This window comes from Apium graveolens, chromosome 6 (assembly GCF_009905375.1).
Source record: "Apium graveolens cultivar Ventura chromosome 6, ASM990537v1, whole genome shotgun sequence".
Lineage (NCBI taxonomy): Eukaryota > Viridiplantae > Streptophyta > Magnoliopsida > Apiales > Apiaceae > Apium > Apium graveolens.
In genome coordinates, this window is record NC_133652.1 from 58857891 (window position 1) to 58881735 (window position 23845).

At 34.2% G+C, this 23845-nt stretch overlaps 1 protein-coding gene across 24 annotated transcripts in view; it reads right to left on the reverse strand.

The window, feature by feature from the left end:
- LOC141667608 (ABSCISIC ACID-INSENSITIVE 5-like protein 2) overlaps window positions 1-23845 on the reverse strand; it is a 42054-nt gene extending 18209 nt beyond the window's left edge. For 2 of the 24 annotated variants that reach the window (XM_074474158.1, XM_074474160.1), the window contains exons 1-3: window positions 23700-23845; window positions 22602-23472; window positions 22090-22161 (exon numbers count right to left, since the gene is read on the reverse strand). In XM_074474158.1, coding sequence (XP_074330259.1) covers window positions 22090-22161; window positions 22602-23438 — 909 coding nt within the window. In that variant the 5' untranslated portion in view covers window positions 23439-23472; window positions 23700-23845. The other 22 variants (XR_012552685.1, XR_012552682.1, XR_012552681.1 and 19 more) reach the window with 22 other exon arrangements.

Genomic DNA, 23845 nt, shown 5'->3' on the forward strand with positions numbered 1-23845 from the left:
AAGACACTGATGAGGCTCATTTTGCCCAGATACCTGACGATGAACCGGCCTTACTTTTGGTTGAAAGGGAAAAGAATGGTACGGTGATCAACGAGGAACGAGTAAAACCGAAGTTGGGTCAAGGAGAAAACGAACAAATGGAATCAAATTTGTGGTACTTGGACAATGGTGCAAGCAACCACATGACTGGCCAGTACTCGAAATTTGATAAACTTGACACAGGGATAACAGGTCAGGTAAAATTCGGTGATGGCTCGATGGTTCAAATAAGAGGCAAGGGATCAATCACATTGAGGTGCAAGAATGGAGAAAACAGGACACTGACTGAGGTATATTATATTCCCTCACTTAGAAGTAATATAATTAGTCTTGGACAACTCTCAGAGAATGGATATAGAATATCTATCAAGGGAGAGTATCTCTGGGTTCATGAAGAACAGGGTGCTTTGTTCATGAAAGTCAAACGGTCTCCGAACAGATTGTATAAATTCATTATCTACAGCGGCGAGACGAAGTGCTTGCTGTCGAGAGATGAGAATGAGAATTGGCTGTGGCACTCTCGCCTAGGCCATGTGAATTTCAAGGCGATGAAGCTCATGTCCTCGACAAATATGGTCTGTGGAATGCCAAAGATAGATCAACAACATGAAGTTTGCACTGGATGTTTGATGTCAAAGCAAGTCAGAAAATCATTCCCTCAAAAATCGAGCTTTTCAGCAAAGAAACCGCTTGAACTAGTCCACGGTGACCTGTGCGGACCTATCACACCATGTACTCCAGGAGGTAATAAATACATACTTGTCTTAATTGATGATTATAGTCGTGTTATGTGGACCTATTTGTTGAAGAACAAAAGTGATGCATTTGAGGCTTTCAAAAATTTTCGTGTGTTGGTTGAGAACACTCCTAAAAGGAATAAAATCATGACTTTCAGAACAGACAACGGTGGAGAATTCACTTCAAAAGAGTTTTCGAAGTATTGCAAGGAAACTGGAATTACTAGACACTTCTCTGCACCCTATTCGCCTCAGCAGAACGGCGTGGTTGAGCGACGTAATAGAACACTACTTGAGATGTCACGAAGCCTACTGAAGGAGATGAACTTGCCAAATCATTTTTGGGGAGAGGCCGTGCGTCACTCCACTTACTTGATCAATAGACTTCCCACACGTGCACTAACTGGAATTACGCCATACGAAGCCTGGTCGGGAAAGAAACCACATGTTGATCATCTCCGTGTCTTTGGCTGTGTTGCCCACATGAAACTGCCCGGTGTAAATTTGAAAAAACTAGACAGCAGGAGCAAACCAGTTGTCTACCTTGGGAAAGAATCGGGTACGAAAGCTTTCAGACTGTATGACCCTGTGACTAAGACAATTTCTGTGAGCCGAGATGTAGAGTTTGAAGAAAGAAGAGCTTGGAATTGGGTTAAAGAAATGGAAGAAACACAGTCACCAGCCGGTACCTTCACTGTATTTACAGGTGGTTTGGATGAAGCAACCGAGATCAATGAAAATGATGCATCGAGTTTGAATGAAGAGTCGACACCAGACCCTGTACCGAGGCACTCAAACGCTGACGGTGGCTCAGGTAACTTTGTAAGCCATAGTTCGACGAGTAGATTCTCTGGAAGTGAAGCACACACACAGAGTTCTCAGACTTTGGCCAGACAAGCTTCGACATCAACGCCAACTACAAACTCAACAAGCTCTGCAGAACAATCTCGAAGGTACAGGGACTTGAGTGATGTCTATAATGAAACTGTGCCGTTCGAGTTGGAAGATGAAGAACTTTTCCTCATGGGCGTAGATGAACCAGCAAACTACATACAAGCAGTGAAAGAAAGTGAATGGACAAAGGCAATGGAGATAGAAATGGATGCAGTAGAGAGAAACGGAACTTGGGTTCTGACAGAACTACCTCGAGACAGGAAACCCATTGACTTGAAGTGGATCTACAAAATCAAACGAGATGCAAACGGGAACATTGTGAAGTACAAGGCCAGGATCGTTGCCAAGGGATATGTTCAGAAGCAAGGCGTAGATTATGATGAAGTTTTCGCTCCAGTCACACGTATTGAGACCATACGATTGTTACTCGCAATTGCAGCAAAAGAACAATGGAAGGTGCACCATCTGGACGTGAAGACGGCTTTTCTGAACGGAGAAATTAAGGAAGAAGTCTACGTCAGACAGCCTGAAGGATTTGTTAAGCATGGGAAGGAACATCTAGTTTATAAGCTCATAAAAGCACTGTACGGTCTTCGTCAAGCTCCAAGGGCCTGGTACTCCAAACTGAATAAATGCTTAGAAGAATTGGGTTTTGTCAGGTGTGCATACGAGCAAGCTGTGTACACAAAGAAAACAGGAGAGGGTGTACTTATAGTCGGCGTATATGTCGACGACATCTTGGTGACAGGTTCAAGCATAAAGGAAATTGAGGAGTTCAAGAGGAAGATGGGACACAGGTTCGACATGAGTGATTTGGGGGAGCTAACGTACTATCTAGGCATTGAAGTCATGCAAAGAAATGGCTATATCCAGCTAAAACAGTCAGGGTACGCGAAGAAAATCCTCAATAAAGCTGGTATGCTGCAGTGTAATTCAGCAAAGATTCCGATGCACCCCAAAGAAGTCATTAACAAAGATGAAGAAGGAATAGCAGTAGACCCTACAGCATACAAGAGTATGATAGGAGGTTTGAGATACTTGGTGCACACCAGACCTGATCTGGCGTATTCTGTGGGCATTCTAAGCAGATTCATGGACAGACCCACACAGTTGCATCAAGGTGCTGTAAAACGCATACTCAGGTACGTAAAGGGAACGATTGACTTCGGACTGGTATACTCACAGGACAGTGACAATGAAGTGCTGATTGGATATTCCGACAGCGATTTGGCTGGCAATATAGAGGACAGGAAGAGTACCGGAGGCATGGTGTTCTACCTTAACAAGAGTTTGATAACCTGGACATCCCAGAAACAAAAATGTGTCGCACTTTCTTCATGCGAAGCTGAGTTCATGGCAGCCACAGCTGCAGCTTGTCAAGCTGTTTGGTTAAGGAAATTATTAGCTCAGATTACTGAGTATGACATTGGCCCAGTCACTCTCTTCATTGATAACAAGTCTGCGATTGACTTGGCCAAAAATCCGGTGTTTCATGGGAGAAGCAAGCATATAGACATTCGGTATCACTTCATACGTGAGTGTGTAGAGAACGGAGAAATCACTGTAAAACATGTACGATCTGAGGAACAGCGTGCGGACCTACTCACAAAAGCCCTTGCAGCTGTAAAATTCGAAATCATGAGAAACTTACTTGGCGTGGTAAAGTGCATTTAGACGAGTTTAGATTAAGGGGGAGTTTGTTGGGTTTATTAATCTAAACTCGGTATAATTCCCCAGAATCATGGATGCTGCTGGATATGGCAAGGTGACACAATCGCTGGTGCATGGCTGGAGAATCTGCAGAATCATTAAGAGAATAAATCTTACGTTCATTTAGGCTTATCTTTGGCTCTAGTTTATTTCTTTCCTTCTTTCATGGGATATCATATATCTCTTTTCCTTTATATTGTAATCGTCTTTCATAATAATAAAGTGGTGGTTTCAGAGTAAACTTTGTTCTTCTCCTAGTACAAATACATTGCAGATTGTATTTATCAATACAACCTAGTTTCAAATGTGAGATAAACTCCAGATTTATAACATTTTCAAACAACTCGAATTGGACCTTAATTAGGTACATAGGCTCAAATCAGCTGGATAAGAAAAACCTTGGACTCGAGTTATAAACTAGATTCAGTTAGAGTTATTTACTACCCGGATAAGAATTATTACACTATCTTATTACACTATCGTTAAAAAATATAAAAGAAATATTACCAGGAGTTAGCTGCTCTCATTTAAACAAGTTAACAACTTTATAATCACAATCAATCTCGGCTTGACGAACACCTAAATTCAATACCTCACAACCCTATTTTCTGTCCACAATACCACAATCAAAAATTAAAACCCGACACATGATACAATCTTTTAATTCAATAATGCCAAACAGAACAACACTAAAAAAGGTATCAACTCTGAATTCTGCGCTTCATAGTGAATTGAACAAATTTAAGCAGCACTCCACATCGTCTCATTATAATCCTACAATCAGAACCAAGATAATTAGTAACATTTCCTATATTCAAACACAATGTTCCGCAAATATAAACATAACTATAAAATAATTAGTCAAAACTCGTCGACACAACTCAAGAGTACGAAACAATCAACACATTTCTTAGACTCAAACAAACATTTCTAGATAAAACAAAATCAAACTTAAAAAATAAACAATACTTCTTGACACAGCTCACGAGTAGGAACAATAATAAATGCAGCTAGAGTGAGCTTCTTCTATTTCGTAGAAAATAAACCCTATTTCGTAGAAAATAAACCAAATAAGCATAAAATTAAGAACATAAACATCAAAACGAAACCCTAAAATTGAAATCACCTTAAATCAAAGCCTTGAAATGCCAACCCCTAATTAGAAGAATACCTAAAATTAAAAAAAAAATTATAGGAGGGTTAAGGTAACATAAACATAAACAAATCAATTGAGCCCCAACTTTCTAACTTGACCTATAAATCAATTGAGCCTTAATTAGAAATCCAAAATCCTAATTATGTACTAGAGATTGAAAGTGATGTCAAGAGAAAGTGAGGGTGGTACTAAGAGAGATTAGCGGGAGAGATTAGCCAGAAAGAAAGACTAGAGATCCTACAAGAAATAGTTCTATCAGCGACCACTGCCGGTAGGAGAAGCCTATCAGTTACCGCCTCCCCTTGCAGAAATCAGTAGAAGATAAACTGGTCGCTGTTAGGTACAGCGGTGACGTCTTTCAGCGATAATTTTTTTTGCGTCCGATATTAGCGACAACGCGATCGCTACTCCTAGTCAGAATCTTCTTATGTGATGCCAAGTGTATGCGATGCCATCAGCAACCGCATTTCGTAGCCGACGTTTGCGACAACTTTCAGCAACAGACTCTCCTCGCACATGATCGCGACTGATATTAGCGACCGCAGTCCCTCTCCAATACTTGCGACAAATTTAGCAACGACTTTTTCATCGCTTTTGGACATGCTTATCTGCTACAAATTTTTGCTACAACCTGTCATCGCTGAAAACAACAACCAGTATTAGCGACCATTTTCTGTCGCTGATTTAATTCTTATTTGCTACTGGTTTTAGCTACTATTTGTGGTAGCTAAACCTAGCGACCAACATTAACTACTGGTCTTTGTCGCCGATTAATTATTTTATAGAAATAGTAACAGCTACTACTTTGTCATTGATATTTATTTTTTTAACTAAAATATTGTTGTTGTCTTTTCAAATCTGCTATATATAATAATTGTCCCAACACAAATATAACATCTCCTCAGATAATAAAAAGTTCATAATATCTTAAAACAATATTATCCTTGAACAAATTAAAAAATTCACAATATTTTGAAACAACATAATCCTTGAACAACTTATAGAGTTCCCAATATCTTAAAACAACTCAATCCTTGAGAACCACACCCATATGTTCGAATATCGTCAAAGTATGAAAGAAAATTCAGAAATATCATTGCATACATAAAATCCTACGATGAGCAAAACTCATCATCCTCATCAAGATACTGCTGGTGCGAGCCCTGCATTTAACAAAATAATAAAACCATTTAAATTTTTACTGAATAACTCTGATTAATTGAGCAATACATGTTTAGATGTTCGATTACCTTATCATTGTCCTTCTGTTGTGATAAATTTGCCACATCTAATGCACGAGCTAAATCCTCAGGATGCAATTCCGCTAAATGCCCTGCCAGTGGAAGAAGTAGTTTTGGATTTTGGCATATAGCCCTCACACAGTCTACCGGATTATAGGAAGATGGATGGCTCGATGACTGTGAATACTGTGTGTTACCCGAGTCATAAATGGATGGGCATTGTCGCTGACCTTTACCTTTAACATAGTTCTTCTTGACAGGACGTTCGGCGCCTTCTGGATAACGCTCAGCAAATAAACGGAGATAAGTATTATGTCATCATATTAACTATAAAAAAGTTCAAAATGTGAGTCAGAAAATACCAATATTAATTATCAAAATTATATAGATAAATGTAACTATATTAATAAAATTATTTATCAAAAAGTTTAGAACATGGCAATGTTTGTGGCAGTGTGTTCTCTCTCTCCTAACAGTTGTAATTCAGTTCTAACATTTACATGACAGGCTAGCATTAATAAAGAACATGCTCTAATAATCTATCAACAAGAAATGTGTATCATTTTATTTTTTGGAAAATATATTTACAAAATTATCAGATAAAAGTGGGTAAAGTCAAAATTCGAATTTAAAATTATTGACTATGGATGTGTTTTAGGATCTCAAATTTCTTCCCATATGGAAAAACAGGATGTTGTCCAAGAGGTATGTTGCTTATAGCTTGTAGATATAGTGTATTCTAGAAATCTCAGTGCATCGCATGATATTATTTATACAGAGTAAAAATTACCAGCCCATTAAGTTTTAGCTAACAGTTGTTTCACATTAGAAACATGATTGTCTTGTGAAGAGAATGTTATCCACTAAGCTGTAATATTAGGGAATATTACCAAATTTCCTTCTCTCTGTCTTTCTCCTCAGCAAAATTAATTTACAAAAATAGGTGTACTTTCAACTACGTAAACCAATTGCACAGTGTAGTTATAACTGACATCCTAGTGTTATTCAAGAACTGCATTTCATTGGATTAAAAACTCTAGCTACAACTGCTCTTCAATTAATATTTTCAGCATTTATTTTAGAATTATCTATACCATTTACTCCTATAACCTCTTGCCTTTAGGTTCATAGGTTTCATCTTGTAATTCTGTTTATTGAGCAGAACCACTATCCAATAACCCGACACATGTAGTTAATCTTAAATCCCAATATCATGGTAAATTTAAGTTTGTTTGTGGGATTATGCAACAGGTAACTGTTTTGTTCTTATTTGCAACAAGTACCATTTCGGTGCATCGCGTGATATTATTTGTACATAGTAAAAATTGTCATATTCTTTCCAATTTTACCTAATACTTCATTATTAGTTAAGAATTATAATACAGGTGACAAAGATTAAGGTTATGGACAAAGGCAGGCTTATAATCAAAGCCAAATATAAGTTTGTAGAGAAATAACTATGTATAAAATTGATGCACAATTATAATAGATAGAGAATGAAGTTAAACTTCATTAAAATTTCTGAAGTTTTTAGACTTATTACGACTATGTTCTTAGCTTCAGATAGGCAGTCACGAGTGGCCACATACACATCGAACCAATCGACAGGAGTACCCTGCGACTGAGACTCCTGTAGAAAATATAATCTTATTATCACTAAATAAATATATGTATTATTTTACAAGTTGCATGATTGTAAGTATATCAGAACTATTAATACGTACCCTCACACTGATATGTTGCAATTAAGATATACTTCCACCTTTGTAGGTACCTTTGGCCTTCTCCCGTAGGTGCACCCGCGTACCTATTGCTGGAAGCAGTAGAGTGCTTCTTTAGCCATTTCTCGTCCCTCCATTCATCGCACATCTGAGCTCATATATCAGGAGAGCACCACCAAGGACTATACTCGTGCATGTACAGCACTCCACTTTTGTCTGGATGGTCAATGCTAGTATTGGTTATTGCTTTATCACGTTCATTTGAGAGGTTTTTCGTGCGAGCTGCACACTTCTCCCAAAATAGAGCAGATATCTCCGGACCATATTCATCTGCCCACCTATAACGCTTCTGTATTAATTAAAGATACAACATTATTCATTATTAACACAAGGTTTAACACAAGGTGAGATAATACTATGAAATTAAACATAGTGTAAGGCTATGCAGATTGTCATATTTTATAGGATAAACTGGAAGCAATATATCACATTTCCAACAAAAAAGTTAAATTGCAGACCTCAGATATACATGATATTAAATGTAGTGTAAAAAAATAACAAAAGGTCTTGACAACAAGGAAATTGAGCAACTCAAAACTAATGCAAACATTAGTTCAATAAATATATCAAGTTATTCAGACATTATAAAAAATCAACCAAACACAAAACAATCAATTTCATATAAAATTATTAATCTCTCACCTCCCATAACAACAACATCTGTTGCCATCATTATTAATATCTGATGTACTAGTGATAAGTTTTTCTAAACTGGGCTATAGTACGGTGTCATGAATTATAATTTTGATAAATTTCTTAATTTTAGGTCTGACAAGATAGCAGTGCCAAAACACTTCCACTGGCCAGAGAATAAAGCTTTGTGTTTGCCCAGATTTCAATACAAAACATGTTAAAAGATGATTACACAGTGCTACTATTATTTATATAAATAATGGTGCTTGTTAATAAGTAGAACTGAAAACATTATCAAAGCAACAACCTCCCTCTTAGAACATAACAAAATTACAAGATATAAAGGAAAATGTAAGAAAAGTAACTTGGCAAACATTAAAAAATATATTGGGTTTGATAATGCAAATAAGTGAGACTTCTATACGAACATTAATTTAAACAAGAACTATGCCAACATTGATAAATTATTAAATTCAACTCAATAACATTATGCATTTTCAGATTACAAGAAACAAGTGTTAAAATTTTAGTTTCTTCTTAGTATACATAAATATATTAAACAAAACATCATGAAATACAAACACCTGCATATTCACATTCACCAATGCTCAACAACAGTATAAGAAACCCCATGATACATATAAAAATTAACAAAAGAAATTAAAAAAACTAGTAAAAAAACACCCTACAAAATTCCAAATATAAAAATCCAAAATAAGAAACTCAAAAGGGCAAAACACAAACAAAAAACAGAGAAACACAAAATAACAAAAACCAAAACAACAATAAAACTAAATAAAGATTAAACAATGTATGTATATGTACCTAGTGCTGACATCAAATACAGATATGCATTTCAATGTTGTAAGCAAATACAAGTTAAGTATGCACTGGGCAAGATACCCATTTACAGAACATTTCGTCCTAAAAGATGCAGGAAATTTTTCTATAATATGTTGTGCCTTTCATTTTTTTAAAATATTTTTACACATAATATTTAATTCTGAAAGTTGCATTATATTTTTTATTTAGGTTTAAAAGTATTACATTTCATAATTTTAAGTACTACATTCATTTAATTTGTCTCTCACTTTACATTCATCTGTAACCGCACAATCTTACAAAATCTAATGACAGTTACATCAGTATCGAGAGTCTCCATATAATATTGTTTTCCACACTGAACCCAACTCTCTCTGTCTATATTTTTATATATATATATATATAACATGAGGGAACAATTAAAAAATTCTGATTAACTAAAATAATACATGAGCTTTACATTTACAACTTCATTTAATCGCTATGAGTAAACCTAACCAAAAACTAGAGTCAGGACACAAGGATCATATATAATAAAAACAGACCCGTAAATAGACCAATAGCAAAAAACACTTAAAAACACAATTGGACAGAAGATTGTTCTAGAAGCAAGTATCTTTTACATGACAATACACACATATCTTAATTCAATACTCACCATTAAATCTTAGATAACAACAACCTTTTAAGTACCATTGTTTCATGTGTTTTAGTACAAAGCATTGTGAACAACAAACAAAATTGAGGTTTAATGATATCTAGCTATTAGGTAGGTAGACACATATATGTAATTAATACATATAAGTTCTTCACCTCATAAAAGAGGGTGAAGCATTATCATATTTATCTAACAGTTGTCATATTTATCTAACAGTTATCATAGTAGGCATTGAAATTTTTCATGGACAGACATAGTAAACACTTGCAGAAACACACAATTATAACTATTTAGTATATGTATAATTAGAACAAAAAGCTTTCGGGGAGCTGAAACATGTCTTCAAGAGAAATAGATGAAAATTTTCTACTATAAGAAGAAAATATCATATTAACACGAGATAAAAAGTAACAAGTTTTGTTCACAATTTTCTACGAGGAGATATATCTCTAAGTACGTGACATAGAAATGAGATTATGTGAATATTATCATATTCCTAAATATCCCTAGTCTAGTATTATTATTAAGTGATAATAATAATGCATTAAGACTAGTGTGTTTGTTGACTGATGATCACATCTCATTGATCATAGGTATAAAGATTCACAAGCAGATGTAAACATACATGGTGTTTGATAGAACCAATGTGAGATTCTACATATTTTTTGTGTCATAAGTAATTCTCACACCGATAATGATGTAATGTTCCTTCGACTTAAAATCATTATGATTAATATACTTTGATTACATCAAAAGTTACCTTTGACCGGGTAATGATAAAAGTGGACTTCGGGTATATTATGAATCGTGTGAAAATATGAATGATCTAGAATTGATTTAACCCTCATAATTTTGGAGAGATATTATTGGCCTTTTATGTGAGCTAGATTACGAAATGTGTGGCGCCGTGCTCAAATATTGGTTTGGAATGATAGTCTATTAATTGATAAAAAAAAACTTGGATTAAACCAAGAAGAGGATGACACATAACATGCCTCGAGTTTAATCTATAATATTTGGTTAAAAAGATTATATTACATTGTACATTATTCACGAAAGGTTTATCGATCACCGATTAAGTTACTATTACTTGGGTAGCAATGATGTATTACTAGATGCCCCTCATTGTTTAAGATTTTAAATTAGATTTAAAATTGTTGCCAACATAATAATAACCTAAAGGGTCACACAAAGAATGATTGGAGGATTATTTAATTTAAATTTGGATTTAAATTAAATGTATGTAATTCGAATAATTTGTTATTAATTAAGTAAGACTTAAATAATTAAATAAATAAGAAATTTGAGTTTACTATTAAATCCGAAATTGAATTATTGGGTGATTAAGTAAGACTTGATTAATAATAACTAGGATTTTCGGATTTATTAAAACTCTATATTAGTTTAGGGTTAGAAGTCCTTTTCTCTTGAGCCTCAACTAGGGTTGTGCATTTTTATAAGATAAAAACACATACCCTAGCAACTTGAGAGAGAAAGAGAGAGAGAAGGCGGCTTTTGATTTACGAGTGCTAGTACACGCTCATCCTTCATTCGATCATTCGTGTGGATACCTTCATGGCATAGATCGTTTCACGACGGGATACATGGTGATTGTTGAAAGCTTGGACCTCCATTAGACAATAGAATTCGTAAAACTTTTTACGGTAAACATCTTAACCACGAATTAAATATCATCTTTTCGCATTGATCCTGCATTGAGTTTTCATATTTCTAGTTATTACAATTTTAAACATTATTTCCGCTGCGTTTATTCCTCGAAACCCAACATAAATTTGTAAAATGCATAACCCTTCATCTCAAAATAAGTCGTTTGGACTTTGGGCGCATGTTTTATGGTGTACAAAAAAGTGACTTCCACATATTATTTATACAATTTTCTTTTTTTAATAAAGTTATTACATTTAAATTTTTATTCATTAAAAGATGAAATTAAGAAAAAATCGGTATATGATAGTTTTTTGCACCTTAAAGTACGATGTAATTAAAGCAACACTTGTTTTGAAGAACATAGTATTAATTATATCTATAACCCTTATTAATAATCGAAAACGGTACCTTGGTTGGGAGGCTTACAATGTAAATGACATAGAGAGCAAACCAAACCTGTGATTTTGCAAAGAAGTGGTGCCAGATTGATCAAAGTCTAATGCAAATTTATATAAATGAAATGATCATTACAAAAAGTCAAAAACTACGGAGATAATTATACAAGTGTGAACAGTTAAACAATTTACTTCATAAATATCGTATACTATGTTAGTCAACAATATTTGATTAAATACATTAGAGATAACATGACATAAATGAATGAAAATGTCACAATAATGTTTAGTTGATAAACCTGAATTATGTGTGGAACCAAAATAAAGTGTGAAAAGTGAGACATGTTTTATCTAGTGAAATTAGATATAAATAAAATTCCTTATGCCGTCTAATTTGTGAAGTAAATATTTTATATGTTGCTAGACCTTTCCCTGCTAGAACTTTAATCATTTTAATATTTTTTATACAAAACTTTTTTTGTACAAATTGATCTAACAAATCACAGCACACAATGCGACATTTCAAATAACCGGGTCAGACTTTTTTAAATATAATAGACTATATCAACCTTAAATTGTAGAGTTAATATCACTTTGCATTCCTTCGGTTTCAGCATAATCCGGATTGCGTCAAGAACTTTAATTATATGCAATATGCATCCCTTTGATTTTAATATCCTTACAATGACTAACCCTCTACCCAATTTTTCGCTAAATTTTGATCGTTAATAGTTGACTATGTGTAAAATGGAGATATTACTTATAAAAATTTAAAAAATATAATAAAAATTCAAAATAAATGTAAAATAAAAAGTAAAAATTATAGTTAATTTTTTTATAGTATATATATATACAAATTTTTATAACGTGCGTGATAATTATAAATATATCAAAATATGATTTAACTTTAATATGTTAAAGATGAAATATTTAAATAGAAAAACTAAAAAAATATTATTATTTTAAAAATGTGCTTAAATCGATTTAACACTTGATTCAATTTTTTTTTAAAATAATTATATTTATTTCTAATATTTCCAATTTATTATTATTTTATTTAAATATTTTATATGTATTATCTCCGTTTTAGCCCTAGTGAACCGTTACTTAATGGTCAAAATTGAGAGAAAGTTGGCTAAGGGGTGGTTATTCTAATAGTATAGAAATCTAAAAGATGCATTTTGCATATAATTAAATTTCTTAACCTGCATTAAGTTGAAACTTAAGGAATACAAAGTGAAATTAACTCTAAATTATTCAAAAAAGTACATCTTTCTTACTTAACATTTGTTTATTTTATCCACACAATAGTAACACATTGCATGACATTTATTTATTTTACAATCCTCTAAAAGATGTGCAGCTAGACATGTCACGCCAACACAATTTACCTTATTGTCATATTAATTTCATAACAGAAATGCACTAGAAAAGTTTAAATGAAATATAGAAATCACTTTGTTTAAGATTAAACTGATGTCAAGTAACATTATAAACATCACTTTTAACCAAACAAAACTGATGTCAAAAAAATACAATGTACATCAGTTTTAGACAAACAACTGATGTTAAAAACTAACATGTTCAAGTCTAAATGATACATAGACATCACTTCATTCTAGAAAACACTGATGTCTATACGCTAAATTAGACATCACCTTTCATTAAAGAAACAAATGTTTAATATGTCATTTTACATCACCTCTGTCAAAATTATCGATGTTTTTGTGACAAAAAACATAGCTCAATATATGTTTAATATGTTTTAATAGGTGTAATTTAGTTATTAAATAATTTTGTTATAGCATTTTTTGTAAAAAATCATCACATAGACATCAGTATTTTTTACTAAAATCGATGTTTTTATGACAATAAATATAGCTCATGATATGTTTAACATATTTAATTAGGTGTAATTTAGTTATTAAATAATTTATTTATAGCATTTTATGTAAATAATCAACACATAGACATCTGTTTTTTAACTAAAATCGATGTCTAATCGAGTATAGATATCGGGTATTCACCGATGTCTAGAATAGACATCACCGACATCAACATCGGTTGGGAAACAGCATAGACATCGGCCAAAAAACGATGTCTATGGACTTTTTTCTTGTAGTGGGATTGGATCTCCGGACGTATGAACGATATATTGATCAGGAATCTTTATTAACATTTCACCAGTGTCTGGACTTGGAGAAATATTGGTTTTTTTGCCATCACCGACAGCAAGCTGCCACTTGCTAAAGTCCGCAATGGTTTTGTTCTCCAAATCACTATTTCCTGCATTAAGCCGTATGTTTGCTTCAATAAAAATACTTCACAGGATTCCCAAAGCTTCGATTTATTGAGGGTAGAGCAGACAACTTCAGCCCTTGACGCTTTTGGAATGATAGGAAGTATCTGCCTAAAATCTCCACAAAAAACAATGGTTATACCACCAAATGGCTTTTTAGCTCTGCTTTTATCAATAGCAGACATAATATTTCTCAAGGATCGATCAACGAGTTCAAAAGCATGACGATGTTGCATAGGAGCCTCGTCCCAAATTATTAAATCAGTTCGCTGAAGTAGCTCAGAAATATCAGTCCCGTGTCTTAAACTGGCAGAACAATTTTCATCAAGCTTGAGTGGAATGTGAAAGCGGGAGTGTGCGGTTCTTCCACCAGGAAGCAACACAACATCTATACCATATGAGGCAACCAGGAAGCACAATCATATGCTCTGATCGTAATCGACAACACAGTGTCTGCCACAAGAAAGTCTTTCCACATCCTCCACTTCCGTAAACAAAGAAAACACCACCTTTTTCTGGTTGATATTATCAAGAATGGAATCATAGACTATCTTATGTTCATCATTGAGAAGACTATGATTTTTTGTGTGGATTCTCTTGATTTCTTCTATATCATAGGATGTTTCCTCAAGAATTAGTCTATTCTCAGAGTTGGAAAAAAAGTATCTCTGGGATATGGCATATCTGGGAAGTTTCTAAGGTTTTTACTAATATCGTTCAACAATTTCTCTATCTCTACAATAAAATTAATAAAACTTGATAACATTAATCCAAATATGGAACATGTAATATGTACAAAGCACTATTAACAGCTCATACCTGTAAGAGGGTAATTCTGGATCTCAATATCTCATAGACAAAGGTTTGGATTCCCAGTGAGATGTCGCCTCACAAGAAGAATATCATCTGACATGCATCCCCAATGAGCTTCCCAAAGGCTACGCGGATGAGAAACTGGACTGTATACTAAAATGTTGACAAACATGGCACGTAATTATGGAGGCATGGATGTATGCGAATTTTCACCTATAGCTTCGTGCCATTGCTAGTCGTTTTGGAGGATACCTAGCGCGACACAGGCTTCGTGAAAGGAGTTATAAACATGGCCGTTGACTGTCTTCAAATCATCAAAACATACAACACCTTTAATCATGAGCAGGAGCATGCAGAGATATAATAGTTCACCGCTAGATGAATGTACTTCAGCAAGCCTACCGATGACATCACCTCTTTTCATCTATTTCCAGATACCAGATTGTGGATGCCATGTAAACTTGCTTGGACATTCTGAATAGGTTAAATTTGGGGCCTCTGCATATGTTTTATTTGCATCAAACCATGCTTCTAATTTGCTTTTATTTATTCCAGCATTGTCGAAAACTTCTTGTAGATTTTGTGAGCCTTTAAACGATACATGCTTGTCATTCGGTAGATGTACTGGCAATCGTTCAACGGAAGGCCACCGGGAATGGATGTCAAAACAAAATATCCTCCATGATGCTTCAGATGCACAAACATATCTTCCATCCAAGTATTGCTTGACTTCATCAAGCGGCCGTTTCTCAGGAGTGATTATGGTTGTGCACCCTTTTTTGTTATTTGTTTTTTTCCTCAGACACATGGTAGCGGTATCATGTCCTTTTAAAAAATATTTAAACAGATATTTCAATGATCTGGACCTGTTACAAATCTCCAAATTTGTGTGACATTGAAATTTTATTAAAGATCTCGATTGTAGGGGACAACATAACGATTATCCAGGTCAATTCCCTTTTTCTTTACGGTAATTCCAGTTTTCCTCCTCTTATAGATGGGAAAACCACAATTATCAAAGTATGTGTAAGAATTATACCTGTTAAAAAGGAAATAACGATGATTCAATTTAATTAAAATAAATCTAAAAGGAATGTTTTACTAAAAGGTGAAAAATTAAATGTTGTATTCTTCCAGCAGTTTTTGGAAAATTAATTTAATGTAAAAGATCTCAGAATTACCTTTTAGGAAAATGTTTAATACAACGGCCTTTAACCATACACAGAGAATTGACACAGTTAGTGCCACATGGTCCGTGGATCATGTAATTGTTGAGAGCTTCGTAATCAACTGGATCAATACTTGGGTCAGGAATTTCTGCAGAAACCATTTTATCTATTTGTTCAGTTGTTTTGGGACGCTCGTTTGGATGCAACCATATTAACATGTGAGCATATGGCAATCCACGCTTTTGAAACTCTATGACGTGCATTACTGTAATATGAAATTGATAAAAATAATTAAATAAACCCTTACATACATGTCATATTAAATTTAAATCATAAGCAATTTGTTAGAGGAAGAAATCCTGAAAATAGCATACCTCTAATACAACGTCCAAAGCAGTTCTTATTTTTTATTTGATCAAGAAGTTGGTCAACTTTCATTTTAAATACACTTGCAACGACGTCGGGTGCGTCAACAATATCAACACCAGGTAGAAATTTTAACATTCTCTGAATTTCAGGCCATTTTGTGTTAGTGGTCATCGTAAGGAACAATGATGGGTGTCCAAGTGTTCGACAAATTGCCATTGCGTCCTTGAAATACTGGTTCATGTATCTTTTACTGCCAGTGAAGGAGGCTGGTAAAACTGTTGCCTTACCGACATTTTCAGGATTGCTGTCACCCTTATTTAGTGCATCTCGTATGTTGTGGTATATATCAGAACGAATTATAGTCTGGTGACCTCTGATCCAGTCAAGTCTGTATTGCTCAATCATAGTAAATGCGTCAACAACATATTACTGCCTTAAATGACCTCCCAGATGTGGAGTAAAGCCTGAATATACATGAGACAATTTCGGGAGAAAATTAGAATGGTAGAATTAATTCATATATAAGTTTTCAAATTTAGGTCATGATTTTGAACATACCTTCCGAAGGCCGTATCATGAGTTTATAATTGTAATATTCTTTCATCGTGATGAACTCTCTCTCCCCTTTTTTATCCGGATCTTCATCTTCGGTATTCTGACATTGTTTCTGATTTTTTTGATTTGGTCTGTTTAAAGGGATTTGACGGTAATATCCGATGTCTCCATGAGGAAAAAGAATAGGATACTGAAGCTGCATAAACCGTTGATCCGTTTCAAAAATTCTCTCCAATCCATTGGTTCTCGAATGGATTATTGTATCCCTGCATCCTTTAGCATACTCGTCAGTGACAATCAACCCGGCAACTTCATTCGATGGACCAAAATGGTTAGGTCGACCAGATGCGGAAGACGAAGATATTAGAACCAATCTAAATTCATCAACTATATTCTGACTAATTCTTTCACGTGCCATACGAAAACCTTTGACCAAACGATTATGTTTATCCAACATTTCTAACAATGACTCAACGATTTCTTCATCCACGACATTTATTCTGTTATGTACTTCGTCTTCAGTGTCATATATGTAGAATTGACAGAATTTGGGGTTCTCACCATAAAGTGGTACAAAGCTTCCCATACTGTGGTAATTTACACCTTTTACCTTGAAGCAGTAAGGAGCACCGCCACGATTGATACTACGATCAATTTGACCTCCGGTGGAAGACATGGCAAATATACAGTTGTACATTCTAATATTTTCCTTGAAATGCCTAAAATGGGATCCACCAGTAAGGAGTGAATCGAGAGGCTCGGGAGGTTGCTTTTCTTTCTCAAGAATTATCTGACCATTTTTACAACAAAGAGAGAAAGTTGGAGGCTTTTTGGTCGCTTTTTTATTTTTTCTTTCATGATTCCACATGATGGCCTGACACTTTGAACAAATTCTATTAGGATCACCGACATCGGGGTACTCACTCCACTTAGTAACAGTATTATCAAAATCATGTACATCAGCATCGTCACAATCACCTACAAATTTTAAAATTATTATGACTGTGGAACATCAGAGTAATTAAGAATGAAACTGAATTTAAGTTCATGCCGGTAGATATACAATCACTATCGCTGCTGTCACAATCTTCAACATTGTTAAATTTTCCTAATAAGTTCTTAGAACCTGAACTTTCTCCTTGCTCATAATAACTTTTTATAGAAGATGTATCATATGTTGAAGAACCTGGACTAATTTTACCACAAGTTTTTTGGATTGTTGTTTTACATCGATATCACTGCTGGAACCTAAAGTTACTTGTGGTCGTTTAAATATAGTGGATGCGGGCAGTGCAAAAGTGACAGCACTCTTGGCACTTTGAGTATTTTTTGGAGCTGCAATATTTTGTTGTTCTCCTGCTACAACAATAATATTGTTAATAAGATCAACTACTACTATCTTTATTTGCATAAATAGTAAGCATCTCTAATATACAATTTTGATTTTGAAACGCACCTTCAAATCCCATGGGTCATAATTTATGAACGCATGGAGTATCAGGAGTTGCGCATGTTTCTCCATTTATCTGTACACCTACATGGTTGACCAAAAATTTATCAAATTGTGTGATGAATTTAACAATTTGAAAATTGTATTTTGTCAATATAGCAATAAGAGAACCATAGACAACCGTAATAAAAAATAACGTGATATTTGAGAACAATATGAACGTGAAGTGTTTCCAGGTTGGGTGTATGGAGAATTATCGAGTAATTCTCTGTCACGCGGACTCTTTCCGCACTGCCTATTTTTTCTTTTACCTCGAGAAAAACATAACCAATTCAGCCAATATCATATAAAATTAAACACAAATTTTTCCAACTATGAGTGAAGTAAAATGTGCCTGATGTTTGAGAAGCATGTGAAGGTGATGCAGTTCCCACAGGCTTGTGCACAATGCTTTCACTAACAGTTGGATCATCCGTCAGTGTACTCAGGAATATTTTGTGTTCCTTAAAACTGCAGTTCTTTCGACGCACCCTCATTTGTTTTTTTTTTCCTGTAATTTCCAATAAAGACATTTATATTATCAAACAGGATTCTTTAGTAAAAAAAAATAACTGACCATACTTATTATTGTTTACCAGGTTGTTTCAGGTTTGGTTTTGCATTTGGTTTAGTATTGAGGCAACATCCGTCAGTACCTAATTTCTCAAAACTGAATTGGAAATTAATGTCAACCTGAACTTCATGGAGAGTTGACATTAACATCTGTCCGCTGGCTAATCTATCCTTATCAGTGGATTAGTAATTACCGACAACTGAAACATGCATAATCAAAAGATATATTAAAATTAAGAATATTGTAGTTATAAATGTAAACTTGGGAATTTACCAGCCTTTTTCGTGTCAAGAGTGCGCAGTGACTGTTTGCCTAAATCTTCCAAACACAGTGGAAAATCTTCGGAGATTTGTTGCTTACATAGTTCTACGTTAATATCTTGCAGCTCTGTGTGTTTAAGATACATATTTTCAATTCCACTGAATGCTGAACATGGTATTGTGTAAAAATAACATGAGTATTACATTAAGAAGCAAACAAAAATATGTCAAAGTGGACCGCAGTATACGAGAGACCTTGACTATGTTCAATACTTGATCGGTTGAGAGATGATATACTTGACGGAATTATTGGACTCTGATTATCATTGCGACTATCTGACAATGCATGTCCAATCAAAATTATTGGATAAGATCCGGGTTTAACTAAAGCAAAGAATAGAGAAAAACTTATTTTCAATTCCACCGAATGTTGATCATGGTATTGTGTAAACACAACATTAGTACTACATTAAGAAGCAAACAAAAACCATTCAAAGTGGCCGAACCTGCAGACTGTAAATTCTGACTAAATTCTGATATTCGAGAATTAGTCATGTCTGTAAGAATGGAATCTACATTCCAGCCACGGACGCGATGTTTTTTTTCTGATTGGACAAAAAATGAAAAATCATTACCAAATACAAAACAAAAAGTGTAATAATGAGACATGTTCATCAGATTTCATACCTTGATTACCTGAGGTGTGCGATGCATTCAAAATATATTTTCAGTATTACGACCACGAACACGTTTGGATCCTACCATTAGTGATTAACGTACATAATGTATAATCCTGTGAATCGCATGACAAAATAACAGATAATAATCCAACAACAAATTAGAAACTGGTGATAAGCAATACCTTGAAATTCCATGATTATGATAACGTTTCAGCGCCAAGATTCCGTTTTCAGCGAGAGAGAGAGGGAGAAAGAGAGTGAGAGAGAAAGAGAGAGTATGGAGGAAGAGTGAAAGAGTGATGTAACAGAATGAGCAAATCATGCATGATTTGTTTTTTATTAAATTATTTTCCATAGATAGGCTGATTTTGAAATTCAAAAATAGGTAATTAGTAATTAAGATGGGTCAATTAAAGTTAATTGGATAGTCGATAGATATGGCAAAATATATAGGATTTGGGTCATGGGTAAATTTATTTACCCATGGGTAAATTAGGGAGTAGTTATTAAGATATATAGATGTTAGTCAACAGTAATTAAAGCAACACTTGTTTTGAAGAACAGAGTATTAATTAAATCTATAACCCTTATTATAATCGAAACCCCCCTGTTTAAACTATACCTTGGTGGGGAGGCTTACAATGTAAATGACCTAGAGAGCAAACCAAACCTCTGATTTTGCAAAGAAGTGGTGCCAGATTGATCAAAGTCTAATGCAAATTTATATAAATGAAACGATCATTACAAAAAGTCAAAAACTACGGCGATAATTATACAAGTGTGAACAGTTAAACAATTTACTTCATAAATATTGTATACTATGTTAGTGAACAGTTATTGATTAAATACTTTAGAGATAACATGACATATATGAATGAAAATGTCACAATAATGTTTAGTTGATAAACATGAATTATGTGTGGAACCAAAATAAAATGTGAAAAATGAGAAGGTCTAGTGAAATTAGATAAAAATAAAATTTCTTATGCGGTCTAAATTGTGAAGTAAATGTTTATGTTGCTAGACCATTCCCTGCTAGAACTTTAATCATTTTAATATTTCTTATACAAAACATTTTTTGTACAAATTGATCTAGCAAATCACAACACACAATGCGACATTTCAAATAACCGGGTCATACTTTTTTACATATAATAAACTATAACAACCTTAAATTGTAGAGTTAATAAAAAAATATATTAAAAATTCAAAATAAATATAAAATTAAAAGTAAAAATTATAGTTTATTTTTTTATAGTGTGAGTATATATATACAAATATTTATAACGTGTGTAATAATTATATATATATCAAAATATGATTTAACTTTAAGATGTTAAAGATGAAATAATTAGATAGAAAGACTAAAAAACTATTACTATTTTTTAAAAAGTGCTAAAATCGATTTAACACTTGATTCAGTTTTTTTTTAAAATCATTTATTTTTTTGTAATATTTCCAATTTAATATTATTTTATTTAAAATTTTATATGTATTATCTCCGTTTTACCCCTAGTCAACGGTTACTTAATGGTCAAAATTGACAGAAAGTTGACTAAGGGGTGGTTATTGTAAAAGTATAGAAATCTAACAGATGCATTTTGCATATAATTAAAGTTCTTAACCTCCATTAAGTTAAACTGAAGGGATACAAAGTGAAATTAAGTCTAAATTATATGACAATAACAGCACATACTCAAAAAAAGTACACCTTTCTTACTTAACATTTGTTTATTTTATCTACACAATAGTAACACATTGCATGACATTTATTTATTTTACAATCCTCTAAAAGATGTGTAGCTAGACATGTCACACCAACACAATTTACCTTATTGTCATATTAATTTTAAAAGATGTGTAGCTAGACATGTCACACCAACACAATCTACCTTATTGTCATATTAATTTACCTTATTGTCTACATTTCCATTGAATGCAAAATTACGATGTATCTGTGTATTGCAATTTGTTCTATGAAGTGATTAGTGTGTGCTCAACAAACTTGCTGCTTCATCCTCTTCATCTCTTGCTGTTTACAAATGTATTAAACATATTAATCTATTAGGCATTAGTCAACAAGAGAACTATAAATAAACATACAGATTAGTTTGAAGAAACAAAGTTGTAGCCACGGTCTTGCATACCATTTTTTGTTGCAGGCGTGCCTTCTCTGCTTTTAGCGCGTGCAGTTGGGCTTCTAAATCACGAGTATACGCCTAACCAACCAGAAATTATGTAAAATAACTTTAGAAACAGACTTGTTCTAGACCTTTTCCAGACCATGGTTTAAATCTAAAATATTTAAATTGGGAAACGTAATACTTAAATAGAGAAAAACCAATTTTTTTTACAACCCCTTCACAAAGCATTATTTCGGGTGAAGGACAAGTTTAGACTATTTCTATATAAAATTAACAAAAATGACCATTTTCTGAAATGTTGATCAACTTTAGCCGATGAGATACCACCTGAGTATCCCATATATGATAGCCAATTACCAGTGGAGTATTCAATCGGCTAAAATTGGCCATTTTTCAGAATGATTATTTTGGTTAATTTTTTTTAAAAAATCCGATATTTTTATCAGTTTTCCATTACTTTGCATCTTCTATGTTATTCTTTAGGGTAAATTTATTTCAGTGAAAACAGAGCGTACCTCTCTCCTAGCCCTTGATCTGGTGGCAGATTCTCTGTTTTTGATCACGTGACGCTGCTGCTTTCTCGACACCTCTTTGGATGCCGGATGACTGGACTTTTCCGCTAAATTGACATTTATATCAAGATTATTCACACTGTCGGAATTGTTTCCCCCGATACTGTCAGAGGAAACTGGAGTATCGGCTGACCCCTGCCTAAATCCACCTTCACGTGGTTGGTATCCACTATGTTTTCTTGCAATTGCAGCTGATGCTGCATCTTTGTCGCTTTTTTCCAGCAGTGTCTGATAAGCTGGCACATTTCTACCCCCTCCTGAAGCAATGACAGGCCTGACCATACAACCAGGTGTCCCAGATCCAACTGTTGTATTATTGTTGTTCTGGTATGACACACATGACTGCTGCAGAGGAGAAGAATAATCAGGTGCCCGCACCACACCAGCCATGATAAGAAAATCCTCGAGGTTCATCTCTTCGTTTGAAGGGATGAACTGTGGATTAATATTGGCTGTGGCTGCAGCTGTGGGGACTGTGGCAGCTCCCATGGGGGCAGCAGCGCCGAGGGCAATATCGGGGCTGGGGAGAAGTGTTTGTTCAAAAGCTTGAATTTCTTCTTCTGTCCAAACGTTGTTAAGGAGTTCATCTATGTTCATTGATCCAGAGATTCCAGTGTCATCAGAGAATGTGTGTTGAAACACATTAAGGAGGGACAAGATTGACCTTTGGCGATCTAGTGATGGGAGGACATGGCTGTCAGGATGTTGTGGGTTTGTTGAATGAACAGATGAGTCAATTTCTCCTCGCAATAGAAAGTCTGAGTTGTCTGTCCTCACCATTCTGGGAGAGATATCATCAGAACGTAATCTGTATCTGCAGTGTCAAAAGGAAAGTAAAGCTGAGCAATTACTTTAAGGATAATAGATATGTACAACTAGCATAAGCAAATTCAGATGCACTGAAAATACAAAGACCACTAATCTACCATGGATTATGTACAGTAGTGGGGAGGCTTCCATTGTGAGTGTCTTACATTTCAAATTGGAATTCAAGGATTATAATAAAAATAACTACTAGGTTGGGGAGAGAGCAAACCAAACCTCTGAATTTGCAAAAAGACTGACCAAGTTAATTTGCAAGACTGATTAAAGTTGAATGCGGATTCATAGAGATGAGATGATCACTATAAAATGCAAAAAATTAATGCGGGAGTTCAATCGTGGACGACTAAACCGTTTGCTTCATA